The sequence below is a fragment of the Falco rusticolus genome, chromosome 7 (genome assembly GCF_015220075.1).
Source record: "Falco rusticolus isolate bFalRus1 chromosome 7, bFalRus1.pri, whole genome shotgun sequence".
NCBI classification, from domain to species: Eukaryota; Metazoa; Chordata; class Aves; order Falconiformes; family Falconidae; genus Falco; species Falco rusticolus.
In genome coordinates, this window is record NC_051193.1 from 35,559,590 (window position 1) to 35,579,477 (window position 19,888).

The 19,888-nt window shown below is 37.5% G+C and overlaps 1 protein-coding gene across 1 annotated transcript in view; it reads right to left on the reverse strand.

Moving 5' to 3' along the window:
• Positions 1 to 19,888, reverse strand: part of TDRD9 (tudor domain containing 9) — a 58,650-nt gene extending 38,762 nt beyond the window's left edge. Inside the window, 7 exon segments of the mRNA XM_037393947.1 lie at positions 3,151 to 3,312; positions 6,725 to 6,805; positions 9,052 to 9,174; positions 11,593 to 11,817; positions 12,222 to 12,307; positions 19,356 to 19,462; positions 19,875 to 19,888. Coding sequence (XP_037249844.1) covers positions 3,151 to 3,312; positions 6,725 to 6,805; positions 9,052 to 9,174; positions 11,593 to 11,817; positions 12,222 to 12,307; positions 19,356 to 19,462; positions 19,875 to 19,888 — 798 coding nt within the window.

The window sequence follows — 19,888 nt, forward strand, 5'->3', positions numbered from 1 at the left end:
GACACAGGATTTCACAGATTTACTGCCAAAGACTAACAAACAGACCCCCTAGCTTACATTTGTAAGATCTTCTCACAGAATTAACTATACTATTAATTTGCATTTGATATCTCCAATATCACAGTACAGCAACAGGTAAGCATTTACAAAACTAGCTTTAAATTTGCCTACAGATACAGGCTCCATGCATTTTACATCAAAACCTATGTTTCACTGATTCCTTGGAGCTTAAGAGGGTGCTGATATGACACAGTAACGATCCAGTTAAATACACAGAACAGTGTGCTTAAAGGCCAGTATGCCATAAGAAAGAGAAACTACCTTTTACTAAACCCATACTCAAAAATTAAATGGTGGCACCTATAAATGACCCGGTATCGGGCAAGGGTAAGCCAGTGCTACATAAAGTTTGTCTCCCTTCCTTCCCTCTTACTTTTTATTCTCTCCTACAAATGAAGAAATTCAAGTTTTATCTTTGTTTCAGCTAGATGTCTATCTAGTCACAGCAAAGTGTTTACTGCAAACAAGCATAAAGAAGAAAAAATAATGACGGGCATTTCTATTTATCTTCCAAATCACAACTGCTATCAGTGAATTCCCAGATTATCCAAGACAAACTGATGAAAGGGAATTTTTACTTTCAAGCATAGCTTTGAAACACTATCTTTGACAGAAACAAGTGATACATTAAAGCCAAAAGCACTGCAGGATTCATGCAAGAATTCTACATTTATACAGTAACATCCAATTATTTTAAGATTTTTTGAGAAGGGACAAAGGTTCATACCTCATAGCAAATGAGATTGTTACAAAGGACTAAACTGATTTCCATCAAGATGCTTTAAAGGAATGAGTTGTGATTTATGTAATCTGATTTTATAGCTATTAATTTTATAATCAAAAGGAAACTTGGAAAAGATCTGTTTATCTAAAAAGCAAAGATTTTTTCTTTTAGCTTCTGTATTCTTTTATGTGAATTTTACAGGCTTTTATAGGCAAAAATAAAATATTAGGAACCAAAGCCTGAAGCCTGCACCTCAGGCAGTTAGCTAACCGATTTTGATTTTGGTATGATGAAAAATGTGCCCCTGCTTCCATATGGCAGCATTAACTCACTAACTGCCTTAACACTAAGGCTCTGCTTTCATTTTTATTAGTTGTTACATAAACAGTCTTAGGTCTTCTACATTTTTGAGTATTTTTACAATAGAAGTACTATTCAGAGAAAATCTCCACACGTAACACCATAAGAAACAAGATGCAAGACCAAACATCAGTGCTTTCTAATTCAATTCCTTCTTTTTTCCATATATCTTAAAAAAAAAAAAAAAGAGAGAGAGAGAGAAAAAAAAAAATCAAGTGCACTTATGTGCTTTTATTGTTGCCCTAAGGTACAAGTAATTTCTTGGGCAATCACACCCTTCTCCTACTGAACAACTGAATGGCTACAGCTAGGACAACAACACAACAAAGAATAAGATGAAAATTTAAAAAAAAACAACACCACAAAGCTAAATGCTCATATATACAGAGAAAATAAAAACTATAAAAAGGTATAAGCTCTGAAAGCAGTTCCTTTTGTTCATGGTCTTTGAGGTGAAAGGTGTGGCAGCTGACATTCAGCTATGACAAATGCAACCTGACTGAAGTAGACTTCTTATGGAATTTTTTGGTTATCTTTCTGTTGGCATCAATCATCAAAAAATCTTATACAAAAATCGTATTACATAATCTCCTCCGTATTATCTGAGCTGCCATACTAATGTATAAAAACAGATGGGCCAACTACTATAACTATTTATTTTATTTTTCTGGCTGTATTAAAGCTTCAGCAGTTCACAGGCTTTTGTTTTAGCTTTCCTGTGTCAAGGCATAACCAATACCTGTGCTATGTACAGCATTAGCAACCATTTTCTTCTGGGTTTCCCCTAAACTACCTGCTTGCTTTATGTCCCTAATTTAGTTTCTGCATAATTGAGAGATGAAAGCTAAATAATAATAGTATATTCACATACTGCTACTTTTTAAGTGCATCCTGTTTTCTTCATTGCATTAACACTGTAACAGTGTTTTGAATTATCAGAATTGACCAGTAATTACTCCCATGCCCCAGTTATTTTTAGAGTGGTTGTCACTATTACAGCCTGAGTGCATTTGTTCTACTTTGCTTTAACCTGTTTATTTTACCTTGGACCGTAACAGTCTGAAAGAGTTCAGACACTCAAGTGTCACACAGCTATATAGGAACTTCATCACTGTAAAACAAACCCCTACTATAAAACCAGAGATACCAGGTTAATTTAAACTTACATTTATTCCTTTGCTATCTCTTGTCTGTGCAGATACATGCTATACAATAGCATGTCAGGAGCTCTACAAATATGCTGTGTAGTTTATAAGCTGAAGACTATCACAGCAAATGAATCTTCAGCTATTTCTACCCTCCTTAGGCATCAGAGCAGCAATTCTCCAGTGCAGCCATATGAGCTGTTCAGTGGCCACTGGGGATTTAGTGACTATGTTATTCTAACGTATTTTTCATTACTCAAAATTACCTACTTGCCGTGGTGACCTACATGGCTACAACATAATATGTTCAAAACTACGGCATAACAGCTCTGAGACTATTAAAAAAAACAAAACCAAAAACAAACAAAAAGGGGAAAATAGGAAGCATGTGAGCCTCGGCTGACATAGAAGCCGACTTGGTAACATCAAACTTCTAATCATAAATGCTTCTTTTCTGATGACTCTCTTAATTTCCTAGCTCTTTCTGCCTTTAATACATAATAGCAGTATGAACCAAGCCAGGACATATCCCCCAAGTTTGTCACCTGTATTCACGTAGATCTATAAATCCTTATATGTTACTTTCTTCACAGGCTTTTACATTATTTGTCTTGGATGTAAACTACTGAACAAAATGTCATACTACTTTAAGTACTCAGTCCTTTACATTCCATTTCTGTTACATGAAAGAAAAACTAGGCTGCTGGTAAGAAGATTCCTGTTTTATCATCATATATTAATTCTTATGTAGAACTATGATGTAAAATTGGTTGTTGTAATTTTATCGCACAGCCTCCAATTAACTACTCCAATTTCTTGCTGACTATGTCCAAAGAAATAAAGTTATATTTGCAATATCTTGAAATGAACAGTGTGCTTCAAATCATCAAGATAATATTCTTCAATTGCATAATGTTTGCCTTCCCCCTTCAATACACAGACTGGATTCAGACCATTACGAACTGGAAGTGCAAAGTAATCAGCAAATTCTCCACAGCTGATGAAAGCAGACATCAGTATTACCTGTTAAAAAATTGCACAGCAAATGTAAAACATCAATTTCAACACAAAATGCCATGGAATCTCCACCTATACTTTATGGTAAAATGGTCTAACTTTGGCTACCACATGCATGTATACTAGGCATATTTAAGACAATTAAAGTTAAAAGCTTAAGACTTAAAATTTTGGTGGAGTTTTTATCATGTGTTTTTTTTTTTTAATCGTTTTTCTCATTTTTATCATGGGTCAGTTTATACAGCACCAGACTGGCTGGCAACAGACAGGGTTCACTTGTCTCAAAGGGGTAAAAGGCTTCTAGGTCAGGAGGTAAGATGGCTCATTGAAAGAGCTTTAAACTAGATTCAAAGGGGTAAGGGAACAAAACCAGACTTGTTAAGAGATAAGCCTGGGGGAGGCATGCCAGTGTTGGAGGCGGGATGGATAGAACAACTGAAGTGCATCTATACCAACGACAGAAGCATGGGCAACAAACAGGAGGAGCTGGAAGCCTTCATGTAGTAGGAATATTATGACAGTCACCATCACAGAAACACGGTGGGGTGATTCACGTGACTGGAGTACTGCAATGGATGGTTACAAACTCTTCCAAAGGGATAGGCAAGGAAGGAGAGGCAGTGGGGTAGCCCTGTATGTTAGGGTTTGTTTTGACTACCTAGAGCCTAATGATGGTGATGACAGCGTTCAGTGTTGATGGGTAAGAATCAGGGGGAGGGCCAACAAGGCAGATATCCTGGTGGGAGCCTGTTATAGACCACACAACAAGGTGGTCTGTAACACCTGGGAGAAGTCTCATGATCACTAGTCCTTGCTCTCATGGGGGACATCAACTCAACGGATGTCTGCTGGAAATACAATACAGCAGAGAGGAAACAGTCCAGGAGGTTCCTGAAGTGTGTGGAAGGTAACTTTGTGATACAGCTGGTGAAGGAGCCAACCAGAGGAGCTGCCACACTGGACCTGCTATTTACAAACAGGGAACGACACGTGGGTGATGTGGTGGTCAGAGGTTGATTTGGGCACAGTGATCACAAGAATTTTCAATTCCCAGAGAAGTAAGGAGGGGGGTCAGCAGAGCTGCCACCTTGGACTTCTGGAGGACAGAGTTTAGCCTGTTTTAAGAGCCTGGTCAACAGGGTCCCCTGAGGGACAGTTCTGAAGGGCCAAGGGATCCAGGAATGCTGAACATTCTTCAAGAAGGAAGTCTTAAATGCACAGGAGCAGGCTGTCCATGTGCTAAAAGACAAGCTGGTGGGGAAGACGACCAGCTTTGGCTGGAAACTGGGGGAAAAAAAGGAGAGTTTATGATCTTTGGAAGAAGGGGTAGGCAACTCAGGAAGACTATAAGGGCATCAGAAGGTTATGCAGGGCAAAGATTAGAGAGGCAAGAGCTCAGCAAGAACTCAGGCTGCCACTGCAGTTAAAGAGAACAAAAAATGTTTTTACATATATGTTAGAAACCAAAGGAGGGCCAAGGATAATATGCATACTTTCCTGGATGCAGGGGGGAACACTGCCACAAAAGATGAGGAAAAGGCTGAGGTACGTAACATTTTCTTTGCCAGTCTTTACCAGTAAGACCAGATACCCTCAGGGTACTCTCAACCCTGTCTTCCAGCTCAGGGGGGGCGAGCTCTGATGTAAAGCAATAATCTGCACTTGCCATCTGGCAGAAAACTCAGCATAGTTGGTAGGTGAACCATAACAAGTAGATCTTGTCCTCTGTGTCATAATCACTCTTACCACCATGTTAGTTGATGCAATGTTGAATTGCCTGCTACTTCTGAGGTCTGCAATGTCCACCTTAGAAGACAAACACCTCATACATATTTCATATCACCCTGAATTATAAATACTTCTTATTTCCTCTTAAACAGACCTCCTTGCATCCTGCTGTTTCATGAATTCAGGGGGTAGGGTAGCAGAATCTTGCATTTTCTAGGTCAATCTGCTATGTGATCAAAGCACCCTTCTTCTACAGTTTTTCAAAAGGGGCTAAAAAGGGAAGAAATAGGAGACACTGGGCTTACTGTATAGATTCAAACTGAATTACTCGTTTCACTTCACTGAAACCCAGCAACTGAGTTCCTCCCTCCCCAATATTAAAAATAAATATTTCAAAGGGGGACAGAGCCCTTCACAAATGTAAGACTATTTTTGATTTATACAACATGAAATTGTCATCTGAAGAAACAACTACAGAGAAGGATATAAAGGATATAAAGTTTTCCATTGATGATTTTGTGAGATTTAATCAGAAGAGGGAGGCGGGCAGGGAGAATATCTTTCAGTAACCTATTAAAAAAAAAAAAAGCTTTCTAAGAAGAGATGATATGACCTGTAGGGATTCCTGCCATTCATACCAACTAGAAAATCAGCATCAAGGGCAAACTTTTCACAAACTAAGTATGATCAAATTATTTGGCATTCTTGATAGGCAGAGCCAAGTGCTAAGAAAGCTGGATAGCTTCACCCTACTGTCTCTGAATTTCTGGACAAGTGAGTTTTTTTATTGGCAAGAAAAGGGGTAAAAAGTAAAAGATGTGAAGTGCACAGATATGCCCCATGCCAAATGGAAGGGTACTTTCAGTGAGAGTGTGCTTGGAAGATGTAAACACCAAGTTATCAGAGTTCAAATCAGTGTGGTGGATTGTACAGAATACATATTTCCTTCCAATAGCAACAAAACCAGCCAATATAGACTGAAGTTATGCCTTCTTTGAACAGAACAGTTCACATTAACTGAAGCACTTAAGGGACACATACAGTATCACAAGATTTCTGCAGTCACAAATAGCTACACAGAAATACACCAAGTTAGCCTAACTATCACTTGTATCTAGTTTCTTACAATTCATGAGTTCATTACTTTGAGACCACAAAGACTAAATAGGTCATGCTGAATCTCTGCAAACTGCTTTAGTACAAAGCACAGCCTCCTAACATGTAGATAAAAATCTTAGCCACATTTTACTGCCAGTTCTGCCTAGAAATTACAATACAGGATTCCTGTTTTTTTGCTATTTTTCCAAATATGTTGCCTCATTTGAAAAACAGCTCAGTATTTCCAAGAGTTAATGCTAGCATATTTAAGCAAGGATAAGCACTGCCCTCAATACCAAATACATAATTCTAGTCAAACATCCATCTTGCATTTTTTAGCCTTAAGCAGACTTTAGAAACTAATGCATTTTAACATGAGGAAAAAAAGTGTCTCAGAACACATTATAGCAGCCAGGGGAAAAAAAAATGCCCTTTAGCTTGATTGCTTATGAAGAGTGGCAAACTAAATAATATTTTTGTAAAAAATAATGACACATATATGGCAAGTTCTTTAAAACACACCCTTTGTAGATCAAAAACATGCAAAATATTTTTCTTGCAAGAGAAGTAGCAGAACATACTTTGAACCTACCTTTACAGGCTGTGAATTTGTACATAACAGTTCACAGACCACCAAAAGCAAGAAATCCATTTCTTTTGTACGCTCATGCACCTGGAAGATATTATACACAATTTAATTTTCATTTATTCATGCTCTTCTTTTTGACCATCTCTTCCTTTGCTACTTCGTTTCTTGTTTTATCTTTTAACTTGGAACAACAATAGAGGAAAACACACCTTTTAAGACTAGGCATATTATCACATTTTTAAATCCCAACACAGCTGTTCAGATGGCTGCAGCACCCTTTGAAAAAATCATAAGCCAATATTAAGTCAAGAAAACCATAGAATGACTACAGAACCAATCATCAGCTCTAGCCACTAGCTCTACTAGAGCTGACAATAACCGCTGAAATGATACTGAAGTTGGGTAAGTCAATTGTACGGGTAAGATTACAAATTATGCAGGCAGGGACTATACTGGCTTGTCTAAAAGCTAAGCAAATTGACCTGATGCGCCTTGTTCCCAGTGGCTTCTATCCACAATCAAAACACAGAACTACTTTCTAAAACATTACCTTCCACCCAATTCTTTATACATCCTAGCACCTGACTTTTCTGACTGCTCCTTGCAGTTCAATAAATACTTCTCCTCAGCATTATCAATGATGACCATATCCCTTTCTTGAATTACAGTTTAAATATATTTAAGTGCAGCAGCTTTTTCTGGAACTCAGCCTCCAAAAGGTCAACATTCATCCCCTGTAAGTTAATTAGTATATTCTAACATAATATAAACATACACTTATATTCAATACTGCCCCATTATGGAAGTGATTTAGCTAAGGCAGTTTTCAGGCTGGTCTTGTGAGAAGTCATGACTTTCCGACCTAGGTTTGTTCAGTTATGTTCCTAAATGCCTGCAGTACTCTAAGAGGGCTGGGACCTGCAATTAAGAATGCAGTGGAGAACATGTGGTTGTCGACATGGTTACTATTGAATGTCCAAGATCACTTTCTGCAAGGTAGATGTGGGGAAAAAAGTGGCATATGGGGAACAGGAGGGGGGGCTACAATTTTGTCTGGGGAAGCAAAACACACACACAGTCTTAAAAGCAAGGAGCTGCTGAAAGAAGTGACACAAGCTGATAATGCAAGTTCAAATCAGTGCCCAAGCAAACAAGGTTTGAAAAATCTCTGCATAAATCTGTTCTCCTGCATAAGGGGCCAGAAAACTTCACTCAATTTTTGTATCTAATTAATAGTTTTTAAAGGAACAATTTAACACTTCACTATGTATGCATCTTCTATTGCTAAATTTTTGCATCTTACATCTGATGTGTATTTCCTTATCTTTGGCTTGAAAATGTTAAGGTCTGCAAGACTGCTATTATATTAGAGTGATCTCAAATCTTTCCTATGAAGAAAACTAGAATAATTCTTTAGGATTTGGGGGTTTTCGCTTTCTTTGTGTGTTTGATTGAAGTCCTAAAGTTTCTTCACACAGAAGTTTAACTATTTGCTCAATCCTTCCCAGGTTTTCAATGTGCCACTTTATGTACAGTCATGACAGCCTTCATTATTACTGTAATAGCTTAATGGTATACCAAGTACTGTCTCCCTGCTCCTCAAATATCCAAGAATCAAAGCCAATCTCAGCTACAATATTAAAGCAGAATAAAAATGAAACCCAGCACAAAACCACAACCCACAAAAAATTTTAAGTCCTCTTCTGTGTGACTACATTCCAAGATTTAAGTCCTACACTGTACATGTGATTCACATTCATGGTTTTATGTTTAACAGCTAAATACTGCTTATCACAGAAAATAAGCATAAAAACATGTAAAAATGTGCAAGTAAAAAAAAATGTGCAAGTAAAAAGCGTATTATCTTCAGCTTTTTAGTGAAGTGACAGCAATAATAATGAATCCACATGAGTGGACTGTAAATCCAGCCAGAAGACAGAGAACTTTCAGAGGGCTATTTTATTTTTCAGGACATCCCTAAAGAGCAGACTCCAAGGGCAGCCCAATAGCCAAGTGAGTTAAAACTAGCTGCCACCGCCTAATAGGCCTAGCTGGACATGGTCTTTGAATGTACACAGTGGATTTCAGAACGCATTTCAAGGCACTCGTATCAAAAGCTAGGCACTCCCAAAAATCCTCCCCACACCTTCAGTTCTAAACTTTGCTTCTCAAAGGATCGCCGAGGCAAGCCTATTTCAACAAGTATTAACTGAAACAACTTATACAAAACATCCTTACACATAGATGTCTACATTTTTCTTTCTCTAGCACAGTAAGACAAAAAGAAGGTTTTCTTAACATGAAATTTAAACTTCTTTCCACAAACTTACATCATCAATGAAAATGTGTGTGAATTCAGTTAAGCTTTTGGCAGAAACTATTTTGTCAGTAAGAACTCCAGGTGTCATGTACAGCAACTTTGTATCCTTTGTGGATTTATTCCCTAAAACTATCTAAAGACAGTGAGAAAAATAACACAGACCAGGAACAGATATTTAATGTATTTACAGCAACACACATCTGAAAACTCTGAAATAAAATATAGTGTAAACCAATTAAACTTAATCACCCAAACTTGTAAAAACCTCTGTACAAACATGTTCTTAAATCCCAGAACAAGTTAACTGCAAACATTTTCTTTGGGAGAAATTAAAAAAAAAAAAACCAAACACCCCTGAAGTTTATAAATTATCAAAATTCCTTGCTAGGGGCTCCAACCTGAGAAGAACCCTTCAAAGGCTTTTTAAGATACATACATGGTTCTTTCCACTAATATACAGAGCAAGAAAAAGATTTTGCCTGGTTATAGTTTGCTTACTGGGCAGGAGAAAGGTAGTATAAGATATCACCAAGACCAGGCAACTTATTCCTGAGAGGAAGGTTCTACAACCCTGTGTTAAATAGTAGATTTTTGATTTCTAAAATACTTTGGTAACTTTAGCTATCTCCAGTGCTGCCTACCCAGGCAGGCAGGCAGAGCCGTGACATCTTTTCATTTTCAGCTTTTACAACAGCCTAGAGCAGACAAGTCTACCCTCAACTGTTATACTTTCATTTCTGCTCAGCTCACACAAGTGCTTGTAAAACAAGCACATCCCATCCCCATTTTATGTCTTTAAGACTCATTAGCCTAATGAATCAATTTAGCAATTTTATGACTAATTAATTCAAGGTATCAAATCATACAAAAGACTGTGTAGAAACTACTTTGGGGAAAAACGCAACATATGTAACCCTCAGTAATAACTTCCAGCTATCACTTTGCAGAATTGATACTGGCTTTATTAAAAATTAAGATAATATCAGATCATAATTTTCATGGAATTATCTGGAGTGTTCACCTCTCAGAACCAAAATCTAGTGATCAAGTATTAAGAGTGCTTTTACTTTGTCTTCCAGTCACCTGTGGAAAGGAAGTTAAAACTTCAGACTTGTGGCAGAAAAATAAATAAATAAAGGAAAAATATTTTTTCCTACTACAGTATTTGCTGTAGATGTATCAAAAGAAACCACTAAGATTTGATACTTAGACAAAGAAAAGCATACAGGAGGGATAACAATAAAGATGCGTATCTGCATAGCCCTATAATATGGTATTGCTATTACTAGTAACAGGCCATAAGCTTTGTACTGAGCTTGCGAGGCCTCAGGACTATGACATGTCAGGCCTGCTCTCTTTGAACTTTTCTTGATTGGCCTTCACCTTTGCTTTACTTGGTCTAATGGTGACAGCAACATAGTGTAGTGATATGGAGGCCCAGTACAGCGGCACAGACCCTGAGATGTAGAAACACAGGATGTGCTTCATGGGAGAAAGAATATGTAGGGTAACAGATGAAGCAGAAACTTGGCACCATAGACCCCATGCTATAACTCCCTAATGGTCAGTATAATTAAAACCCTCTCACACCTGGAACTCGATAAAATTGGTTTTAGGGGTAACAAAAAGACATCTAACATACATAAATGGCACCATATGTAGTACATTTGGAAGTAACCTGGAGCTGTACACCAATGAAGAAAGTCGCAAAAACGTGTTCGCAGACATATGTACGTATCACCCTAACTGCAAGAAAGGAAGAAACAACAAGAATTAAGAAGAGAGGAAGAAGAAACTAACATATATTCCTCCCAGCAAAGTATTCCAGAAACAGTTCTCTATGAGCATCCTCCCACTTCTGACACCAGTGTGAACCCACCAGGGCCTTATGACCCAGAGAAACTAGTTCAGAGACGGCTACTGTTGAACTACCAGTGAAACAACAACCACGGTAATTTATTGTGGTTACTGACAAAGAGCCGATTAAAGCACCAGTATCTGTGTTCAAAAAATGGAAGTGGCATCAAGTTTATAAACAGGATAGAACTGAGTTTGAATCAGAGCTGGAGAAAACAAAAGGAGGAAGCAGACTTAAGAGGAAAAATTAATTCAAGTTTTTCACATGTTAAGAAGAAACAACAGGACGTTCACAACACAATCCAGCCATAAACGTATGAAAGTTTTGACATAGCTGACAGGCAAATATAAATGAAGTCAAACAAATCAATGAAGAAGTTTAAAGGAAAAATGACAGAATATTAGTTCTCCTGCAACAATTTCAGTCATTAATAATATCAATGTGTCCAATTATCAGAATGCAGACAATTCAATACTTCTGTTGGAATCTCACTAGCATTTATGGTTGTTCAATTTTAAAAGCTTCAACATTTAGTTATGGATGTTTAACAGGAGACAGCTAGAAACCTGCAATTCCACCTTAAAAGCAGATTCTCTAACATTGCTTCAGTATGCTAGATATGTTTAAAAGCTATCAAGAAAGAAGATATAGTACTTCATGTGTTTTTAAATACAATTTGAAATTCTCTTATACCTGCTATCCTACAAGTCCACCTAGTGTCCATGATTGTTTCCTGCTAATCCACCTGGCAATGCTGCTGGCACCAATTTTCCAAGGCTGGGTAACAGCAATCTTGCAGTAGATAGATTGCTGAATGCAATACTCCAAAATACACTGTGGAACCTCTGTGCTCTTACCACTGCCAGGTGCTCCTTGTACAATCACAACTGAATTGCTTTCTATCAGAGACACTATCTGAAACAATTTTCAAGAAAACTCGAAAGTCTACAAAACAACTCAAACCAGATTTCAAACAAATTTGAAGTATCAACAGCATCCAGGCCACATCAAATCTCTGTAAAACAACCTACCATATCTCTTAAGCATCTGTAGGTAACTGGACTCCTAAAACACATTAGAAGATCACAGAAAAGGACATGTGGACACACTTGCTTATGTATTTTACACAAATACCTATAAACAGAAAGTTTAACAGCAATGTTTCATCCTCTAAGAATTTTTATACAACGGTTTTGCACAACAAACAAAGGTGCAATGCCTGAAACAGGAACAGTCTCCTTCTGGGAAAAAAACCAAACACGAAACACAACAAGATTTTGAGCTTTATTCCATTCTGAGAGGAAGTACAAAAAAATTATCTGTTCCCTGTGTTTGGCTACAGGTATATCCACACAGTTAGTTATTGGTAAATTCCAATCACTTGATTCACACTGTGACAATGAAGTATCTAGACATAAAAATAACCAAAAGTAAGTTATTTCAATAGAGGAAGGGAAAGACTACCAGAAGATTATGATCACAGTATTTGGAAACCTAATTTCTATGGAACTTGAATCACATACTTATGAGAATTGATACAATCAATACTTTTAATTATTAGTAGATTGAAGAGATTTTCTGTGTTTATGCAACCGCTGTTTTATCAGCAGCAGCTCTGAAAAACATTGCTTCTGTGTTTAAGCCACCAGTGTCAAGGATGTATACAATTCTACAGTTCTATATGTTTTTCTCTTAATTAAAAAAGCAACAGTATTTTTGCAGTTTGCAGTACAACTGCCAAATCTATCCCTGCTCCCAAGCACTTTTTTGACAATACTGGACAAGTATGTGTTCTTTTTCTTAAAGCCTGTTCAATCCACAGTACAAAATAACCCATAATTAGACAGGAAGACCGCTATATTCCTACCACCAGGCAATTAAAACAGGTCTGGTCAGTATCATGACCACCTTCCAATGGGATACTACATTCTGCAGTCTCTGAGCAGGAGTTAAGTCACCATTACCACTGGGTAATACAGGGGGAAAAATAAATATCTTACAGCACTACCATGAGTTTCTGCTTAGCAGACTGCTGACAGTTTGACCATGAAAAACAAAAGAGGAACTGAGCAGGTGTAGAAGGGGAAAGCCAGGACAAGCCTTTGGTAAGCAATTTTACAAGTTACAATTAAACAATTTGGCTAAAAACCCCACTGTACTGAAATCAAAAGTGGAAATATTTTCTATTTCAAATGGATTTCATCAGGTACTATGGTGAAATTTATTTACTTGCATAAACGTAACAAACACTTAGACTTTGCTTTTATGTCATGTTATTTCTCTAAAAAAATAGAGTAGTGGAAAAGAAATCTAGTATCCTTTTTACAAAGGCAGTATTTACTGTAAAATAAAAGCTTTAGCCTAAATACCTGACTGCACAGTTATAGCTTCTTTTCTTTGGAAAGGTTACCAACAAATCTCACACAGCAGTGAAGCAGAAGCAGGCAGATCAGCTCCTGTCTCTGTACCATACCTGAATGTGCTCCAACCCCCCAACTGTCTTCAAGTGTCAAAGAATACAATATAAGTTATTCCTGCATTAAAACAACTCCCCAGAAGTTTGCTAGCTCATTAAGACAGTTTCATAAAGTACTGAAAACCAGTGTTCTCCTGAAGTCACACTCTCCAACAAGAAAGGTTCTTTACCTAAATTCTGTGTAATTCAACAGTTACAGGTGAGAACTTAATAGCAAAACAAGAATGCTTAATAGCAGCATCCCTTGAAAATAGTAACTGTCCTCTTTAAAATACTTTTGGTCAGGTTTCTAAACACATTCCCCAGAAAAATTCATATATAGTGTTCTATCACAGCAACACTGTACAAAGGCTGACTGGCTTCCCTCCAGCACAAACTTGTCACTATTGAGACATCAGTAGCTCTGCATGATTTGACCAATGCTGGAAGAAATGTCAAGCTGCTAGGGAAAAGATCCTGGTGTCAGCATATTCCTGCTAAAGCAACACACTCTTCCTACCTCTATCAGGTTTTCCATGTAAAAACTCCAATTTTGAAAAAAAATGCATTACAAGTATACAACAGAAGACAGCAGCAATTCTCTAACTACTTATAAACAGTGGGGGAACAAAAAAATTTAAATGGTAGGATTCACATTATAAGCTTCACTAACTCAGTAAAAATCTAGTGTATTAGTAAGAAATCATTAATCTAAAATGCAATGAAGAATTTTATTTAAAAAATACAAAAGAACAAACCAGAAACAAATAAACCAGCCACCAGTATTCATGCACCTGCTGAATAATCAGATCAATTTAAAAAGTATTTTCACTGATTAAATGCAAGGGTTTTTTTATATTACTTTTCATATGATAGTTCTATGGCAACAATATCTTATCTTCTTCCAAGCACAGCAGTTTGGAAAAAAAATACACCAGAAGTAAAGAGTCACCTAAAGTTAGCCACTATCATTATGAGTCTGAGAACTGGCAGCCATATAACCATTTAGTAGATGCTGCAAGTACTAAAAACTGTGCTAAAATGGAAAGAAACATTACTGAGTTTGCCTGGGGAACTAATACCATGACAACTGTGAGACTTCTATCTAGAGCAGACAGTACAGTCTTGGGCCTCCGAGGAAACTGGCAACTTCAGATGAGCACTGATGTGACCCGAGCAACCATGAAAAGGAACACTAACAAACCAAGGATACAAACTTTTTCTGAAATCAGATATAATCATTAGTGAAAAAACAGAACTGGGATTGGGAATTTGGCTAACCATCTTGGAAGACATTAAACTTTTGCCTTTGGCTGTGGTTTGTGGGTTTTTTGTTTGTTTTAAATGAAAGGTGGTGTTCTGAACAACGAAGACTCACTGCAGAATAGAAATACTTGAATATCCACCCCCATGAAAGTTCCAAGGTTATTCTAAGCATTTAAATAAACATTCAGCTGTGGTCTCCATACCACAGACTTATCAGCAAGAAAGGCACAAAGTTTCACTTTTTCTGTTGCTTATACTTTCTGGGAAACATTAAGGCTGAGACACACTCAACCAGTATACACGTTTGTATGACATCGCACTCAAATATGCACCCTGGATTCTGACATACAGAAAGAATGCATGACACACACCTCCAACCTCAAAATAGTAAACTCTGGAAGCATGCAACTGCCCACCACACTGTTTTATGACATGCAAAATATTTCTGTGTATAAGAAGCATTAATGTGAATCCAGAATAATGATACCAATTTCTCTATTCAGTCACTGGAAAAAGAAACTGAACACTTAGTTATGGGAAAGATGAATTTGCTTGCTCACTTCCTTTTTCAAATCATTAAAGTTCCGTAGAGATCTGTTGACTGCCATGACTAAAACAGTCTACTGCCCACAGAAAGAGCAATTAATTCACATCTCAGTTGTTGTGGCCCATATAGCAAATGTATTCCTTCTGGTACCCATTTCCTGAATTGAATTTGAGAGCATCCTTTAACATAAGATTAGATTTTTGCATTCATAAATTCTGAGAGAAGAGATTGTACAGCTGGATCTTGGTATCTACCACTAAGCAAACTGAAATGAGATGCTTAAAAAAAGTACTGGTTGAGTCAAACGAGATGCTCACTATGTCACTAGCATTCTTCTGCTGAGCTACAAAGCTCAATGTGATCACAATCAGCAAGCAAGCTCATGGGAAAGGAAAGCTACAGGAAACAACCAGGCTCCTACACTCAGCCACAAGGCATAAGGCCTTCACAGTAAGTCACACTGCTTCAGTCTGAACACAAAAGTACGGGAAATTGCTGCTGATTGAGCCCTGAAGAGAGGGGCTCTTAATCCAGAGCCTGGGCAAAGGGATTACCTTCTTGACTGGGGAAAACAGACTAACAGTTACCGGAGTCTTGGAAGTGCTGACTGCTGACAGATGCCCCTAGGTAACATCAAAATTCCTAAGAAACTATTAGAAGTATTTGCTCATGAGATTTGCTCTCCACTGCAGTCCTCTTCAACTTGCATGTATTTTGGATACAGAAGATTCTGGGACAAAGATTGGTGTTACGATTCATTTTTCTGGCATACATCTGTTCTGAATTCAAAACATTTAAGGAACTCTCGAACTTAAGGTTTTTTATATCCCAGAAACCTGATCAGAAACAATGTTTAAACTGCTTCTTCTCTGTAAGCAATTAGTTAATCTAGAAGATCCCCAGAAGAGATTCATTTAGTGGTATGAAAATAACTTATATAGGCACCCTTAATTATTTAAGGATTTTAGAAGCTTTCTTAAGAGTAACACTCTTAGTGCCCACAGTTTAGAACACCCAGATTGGGAACAAAAGAAAAAAATAAAAAAAACTGTTTTCCATAGGATGCTTAAGGTAGACAAGTGTCCTATACATACAGTTCTGGAAGGTTTCCCTCTGCACAACATCCTGTGACCTCACTGAATCAAAGGTGTGTCTAAGTGACCCTGAAACAGCCAGCAGCAATTGTGAAACTAGCCCGATGGGCCTGGGAAGAAGAACAACTAATGATCTATTTATTTTGGCTAAGAGTTGTGATGAAGTATTTTCTTCTGCTCTTCTTTAATCACTTCAACTTCCTTTCCACAGCATTACCATTTCTAGCATGTTCTGTAGAAGTCAGAACTCTAAATGCAGTTAGTTCCCTGATGACCTGTTTTCCTGACAGAGAAACAGATTATGCATTTATATTCGTCCTCTTGGTATAAAAAAATTATACTCTTTCAAAGGAATTGGAAAGCATAAAACTTAAACTTAACAGAATTTCATGAAACACCAAGGCACAAGCAAACACCACAACAATTTCACTAACTGCAAGATTTAAAATTGGCTGTCAATTTATGCAGAAGATACCACCTACAGTCAGAACAATGGTTCAGAAAGAAACAAAGCAGCAACAGCAGAGGTAGCAACTCGCAAACCTTCAGGGAAAATCAGCTTCTTACTTCCATGTTGTGCAGCTTATTTCTTGACTACTTTTTTACTCAACACAGCTAGAGCAGCAGGACCTGGCCTAGATAAATCCTTGATCACTTATGACAATTTTCACGTTCTTAAGTAGAATCATAGAATTGTTTAGGTTGGAAAAGACCTTTAAGATCATTGAGTCCAACCATTAACCTAGCACTGCCAAGTGCACCACTAAACCGTGTTCCTAAGCAGCACATCTATGCATCTTTTCAGTACCTCCACGGTTGGTGACTCAACCACCTCCCTGGGCAGCCTGTTCCAGTGTTTCACAACCCTTTCAGGGAAGAGTTTTTTCCTAATAGCCAATCTAAACCTCCCCCGGCACAATTTGGGTCCTATAACTTGTTGCTTAGAAGAGACCGACACGCACCTCGCTACAACATCCTGTCAGGCAGCTGTAGAGAACAATAAGGTCACCCCTGAACCTCCTTTTCTCCAGGCTAAACAACCCCAGTTCCCTCAGCTGCTCCTCATAAGACTTGTGCTCTAGAACACACGCTTCCAAATCGTTGTAACTGATAGTTACAAATCAGTCTTGGAGCTCTTGAAATCTGCATGATGAACATACTACCATCTGAGTATTGCAGTTTCATAAATAACATATACATTTATAATCCATTAAATTAACATTACAAATCTCAGGCTCACTCACTGATCTTCTTTATTAATATTATCCTAACATAATACTCCTCGTTCTGTCTGTAAGAAAGTTTCTAGCAACAAGAACCAGGATTTTCTGAAGTTTTTGTGTTATTCTACATCTAGGTGAGATTTTGGCAGCTCAGTCTCAGGCTGCCATAGGAATCTTCCAGTCCTGTCACTATCTGGTCTGCTGAGAGTCCCCCACTACACTGCATACAGCTGGAAGCAGAGTGCTGACCAGAGAAGGCAGGCATCAACAGCACACAGCACAGCTCCTGCAGCAACTGAGACTTCAGACCATGACACAGACAAAGAGTAGGAAAAGGAGGGGAAAAAAGGACAGTGAAAAACATCTAATGGATTAACAATACGAGAGTAGGTATATACTAATATTTTAGTAATATTTTTTTGAGATTGTTTATTAACTAGATGCTGTTTAAGTAAGTTACAACTGAAAGGCAAGAATAAATATTAGAAGGTATAAAGTTCAAGGACAAACATTTTAGGGTAGACCAAGAAAAACAACAGGTATTTATAAAATAAAAGTACAATGACTATGCAGAAATATTTTCTAAAAAGCCTGAGTTATAATCCTGATTCTTTTACAGGAGAAACATTACAGGAGAAACATACCATCACTGCCATTCAAAATTAAGCAGGCCACCAGTGCTGAATTAAGTTGGCTAACATCTTAAGCAGATTTCTGATTTAATAGCTGAAGGACATTAAATGACCTATTGTATTTCCTTAAATTAATCAACACCGCTATACTGTTAAAGAAACATTAAGGAATTTAGGCTTAGTCAACTTGTTGCTGTCCTTCCTTTGCTAGTAAAGCATACAAAAAGCTAGGGAACACCACAGCCCTGAACCACGGATCACCACATTCCTGAATTACAACAGTCAAAGCTTCTTCCCATCTCTTTATTCCTCCGTTTCCACCTCTCAACACCTCCTCCTCTCCCACAAGTTTTATGTAATGTGAAGTTAACAAGAGACAGTGTTTTGTGGTTAGGCAGATGGTCAGATGCACTGCACATGCCGGACAGGCAAACTGCTCCTACTGCCTCTCAGCTGATGATACACCAAACAAGTGGCTTCATCCCCTACCTGAGTTCTACAGGTCATACAATTTGCAGAAGCACTGAATGACAGTAATTTCTAGAAAATTTCTCAATTTGTCAAAGTTTGGTATATCAGCAAAGGGATACAAAAACTGTTACAGGGAATGACACACAGAACAGACAGAACACATAAATGTCCTTTTCTTGGGAAATCAGCTACATTAACAAATCGGGAAATTAAGAGGCACAGTAGGATTTTGAAGCTGAGCTGCCCTGACAAGCGAGTCAGCCTCATACTGTTTTTACCAGAACTCCTAGGAAAGAAGTGCAATCAAATTTCTCTCCAAAGGCAGTACAAAGCAAGAATCAAGTATATGGAAACAACATGGATAGAAAACGGGAAAACAGAACAGAGACACATGAATCCAATGAGTGGTATTGTTTCCTTGCAGATGTATTTCAGTCACATATCTACATTTATCAATACAATAAGCCAGATGTATGCACATAATGCTATGCAACAACATTATATACATTCTCATTTCCAGAAATTCTGTTTGTTTTTTAATGCCATGCCTTATCCAAAACAAATAAATGCACATACAGCATTAAACAAACAAGAAATACACAGTAATGTTTCGTATTTTTGTTTGGGGAGGAGATGGGAAGAAAGACAACTGGGAAGAAAAGGAGAGTGTATCTGAGTTTATAATAGGAATTAAATACACACTTTGGGGTTGGTTTTTTTGTGTTCTGTTTTGGTTTGTTTTGGTTGTTTTTTTGCTTTTTTTTTTACCTGGCTTACAGACAAGCTGATCATTTCCCATTACATCTAGCTCTTGTGCCTCTGCTTGGCTGTGTTCTTCAGCATTTTCAGTTCCAACACTTTCTGTGATAGGCAGCCTGAAGAGGAAAGAAAGGACAAAACAGTAAATGCTTCCCAATCTAAATCATGAATGTGTCTGGGAATAATAGTATTATGTTGCAAGTTCAGAATCTCCACGTTGTGGAGGAACTATTCAATGAACTAAATTCAGAAATAAACTTTGTCTCTGCAGTTAAATACCAGCCTGAGAAAAGTAACACATGTAATCTTTTTATTTAGATTCAACACAATTGAGCTTCTAAAGTATCATCCTTTAAGTTTTTTAACTCCTAGGAATTTCTCTCATAATTAAAGTCTACAACTTCTTCTTAACAAGGACAAAATAGCTCTATTTCAATTCTTGACAAAATATAATTAAGAAAATACATGTAATTCTTGCACTATTTACTGAAGACAGGGGAAATAGACAGGAGTAAACAATCATCTCACTGTTTCAACTCCAT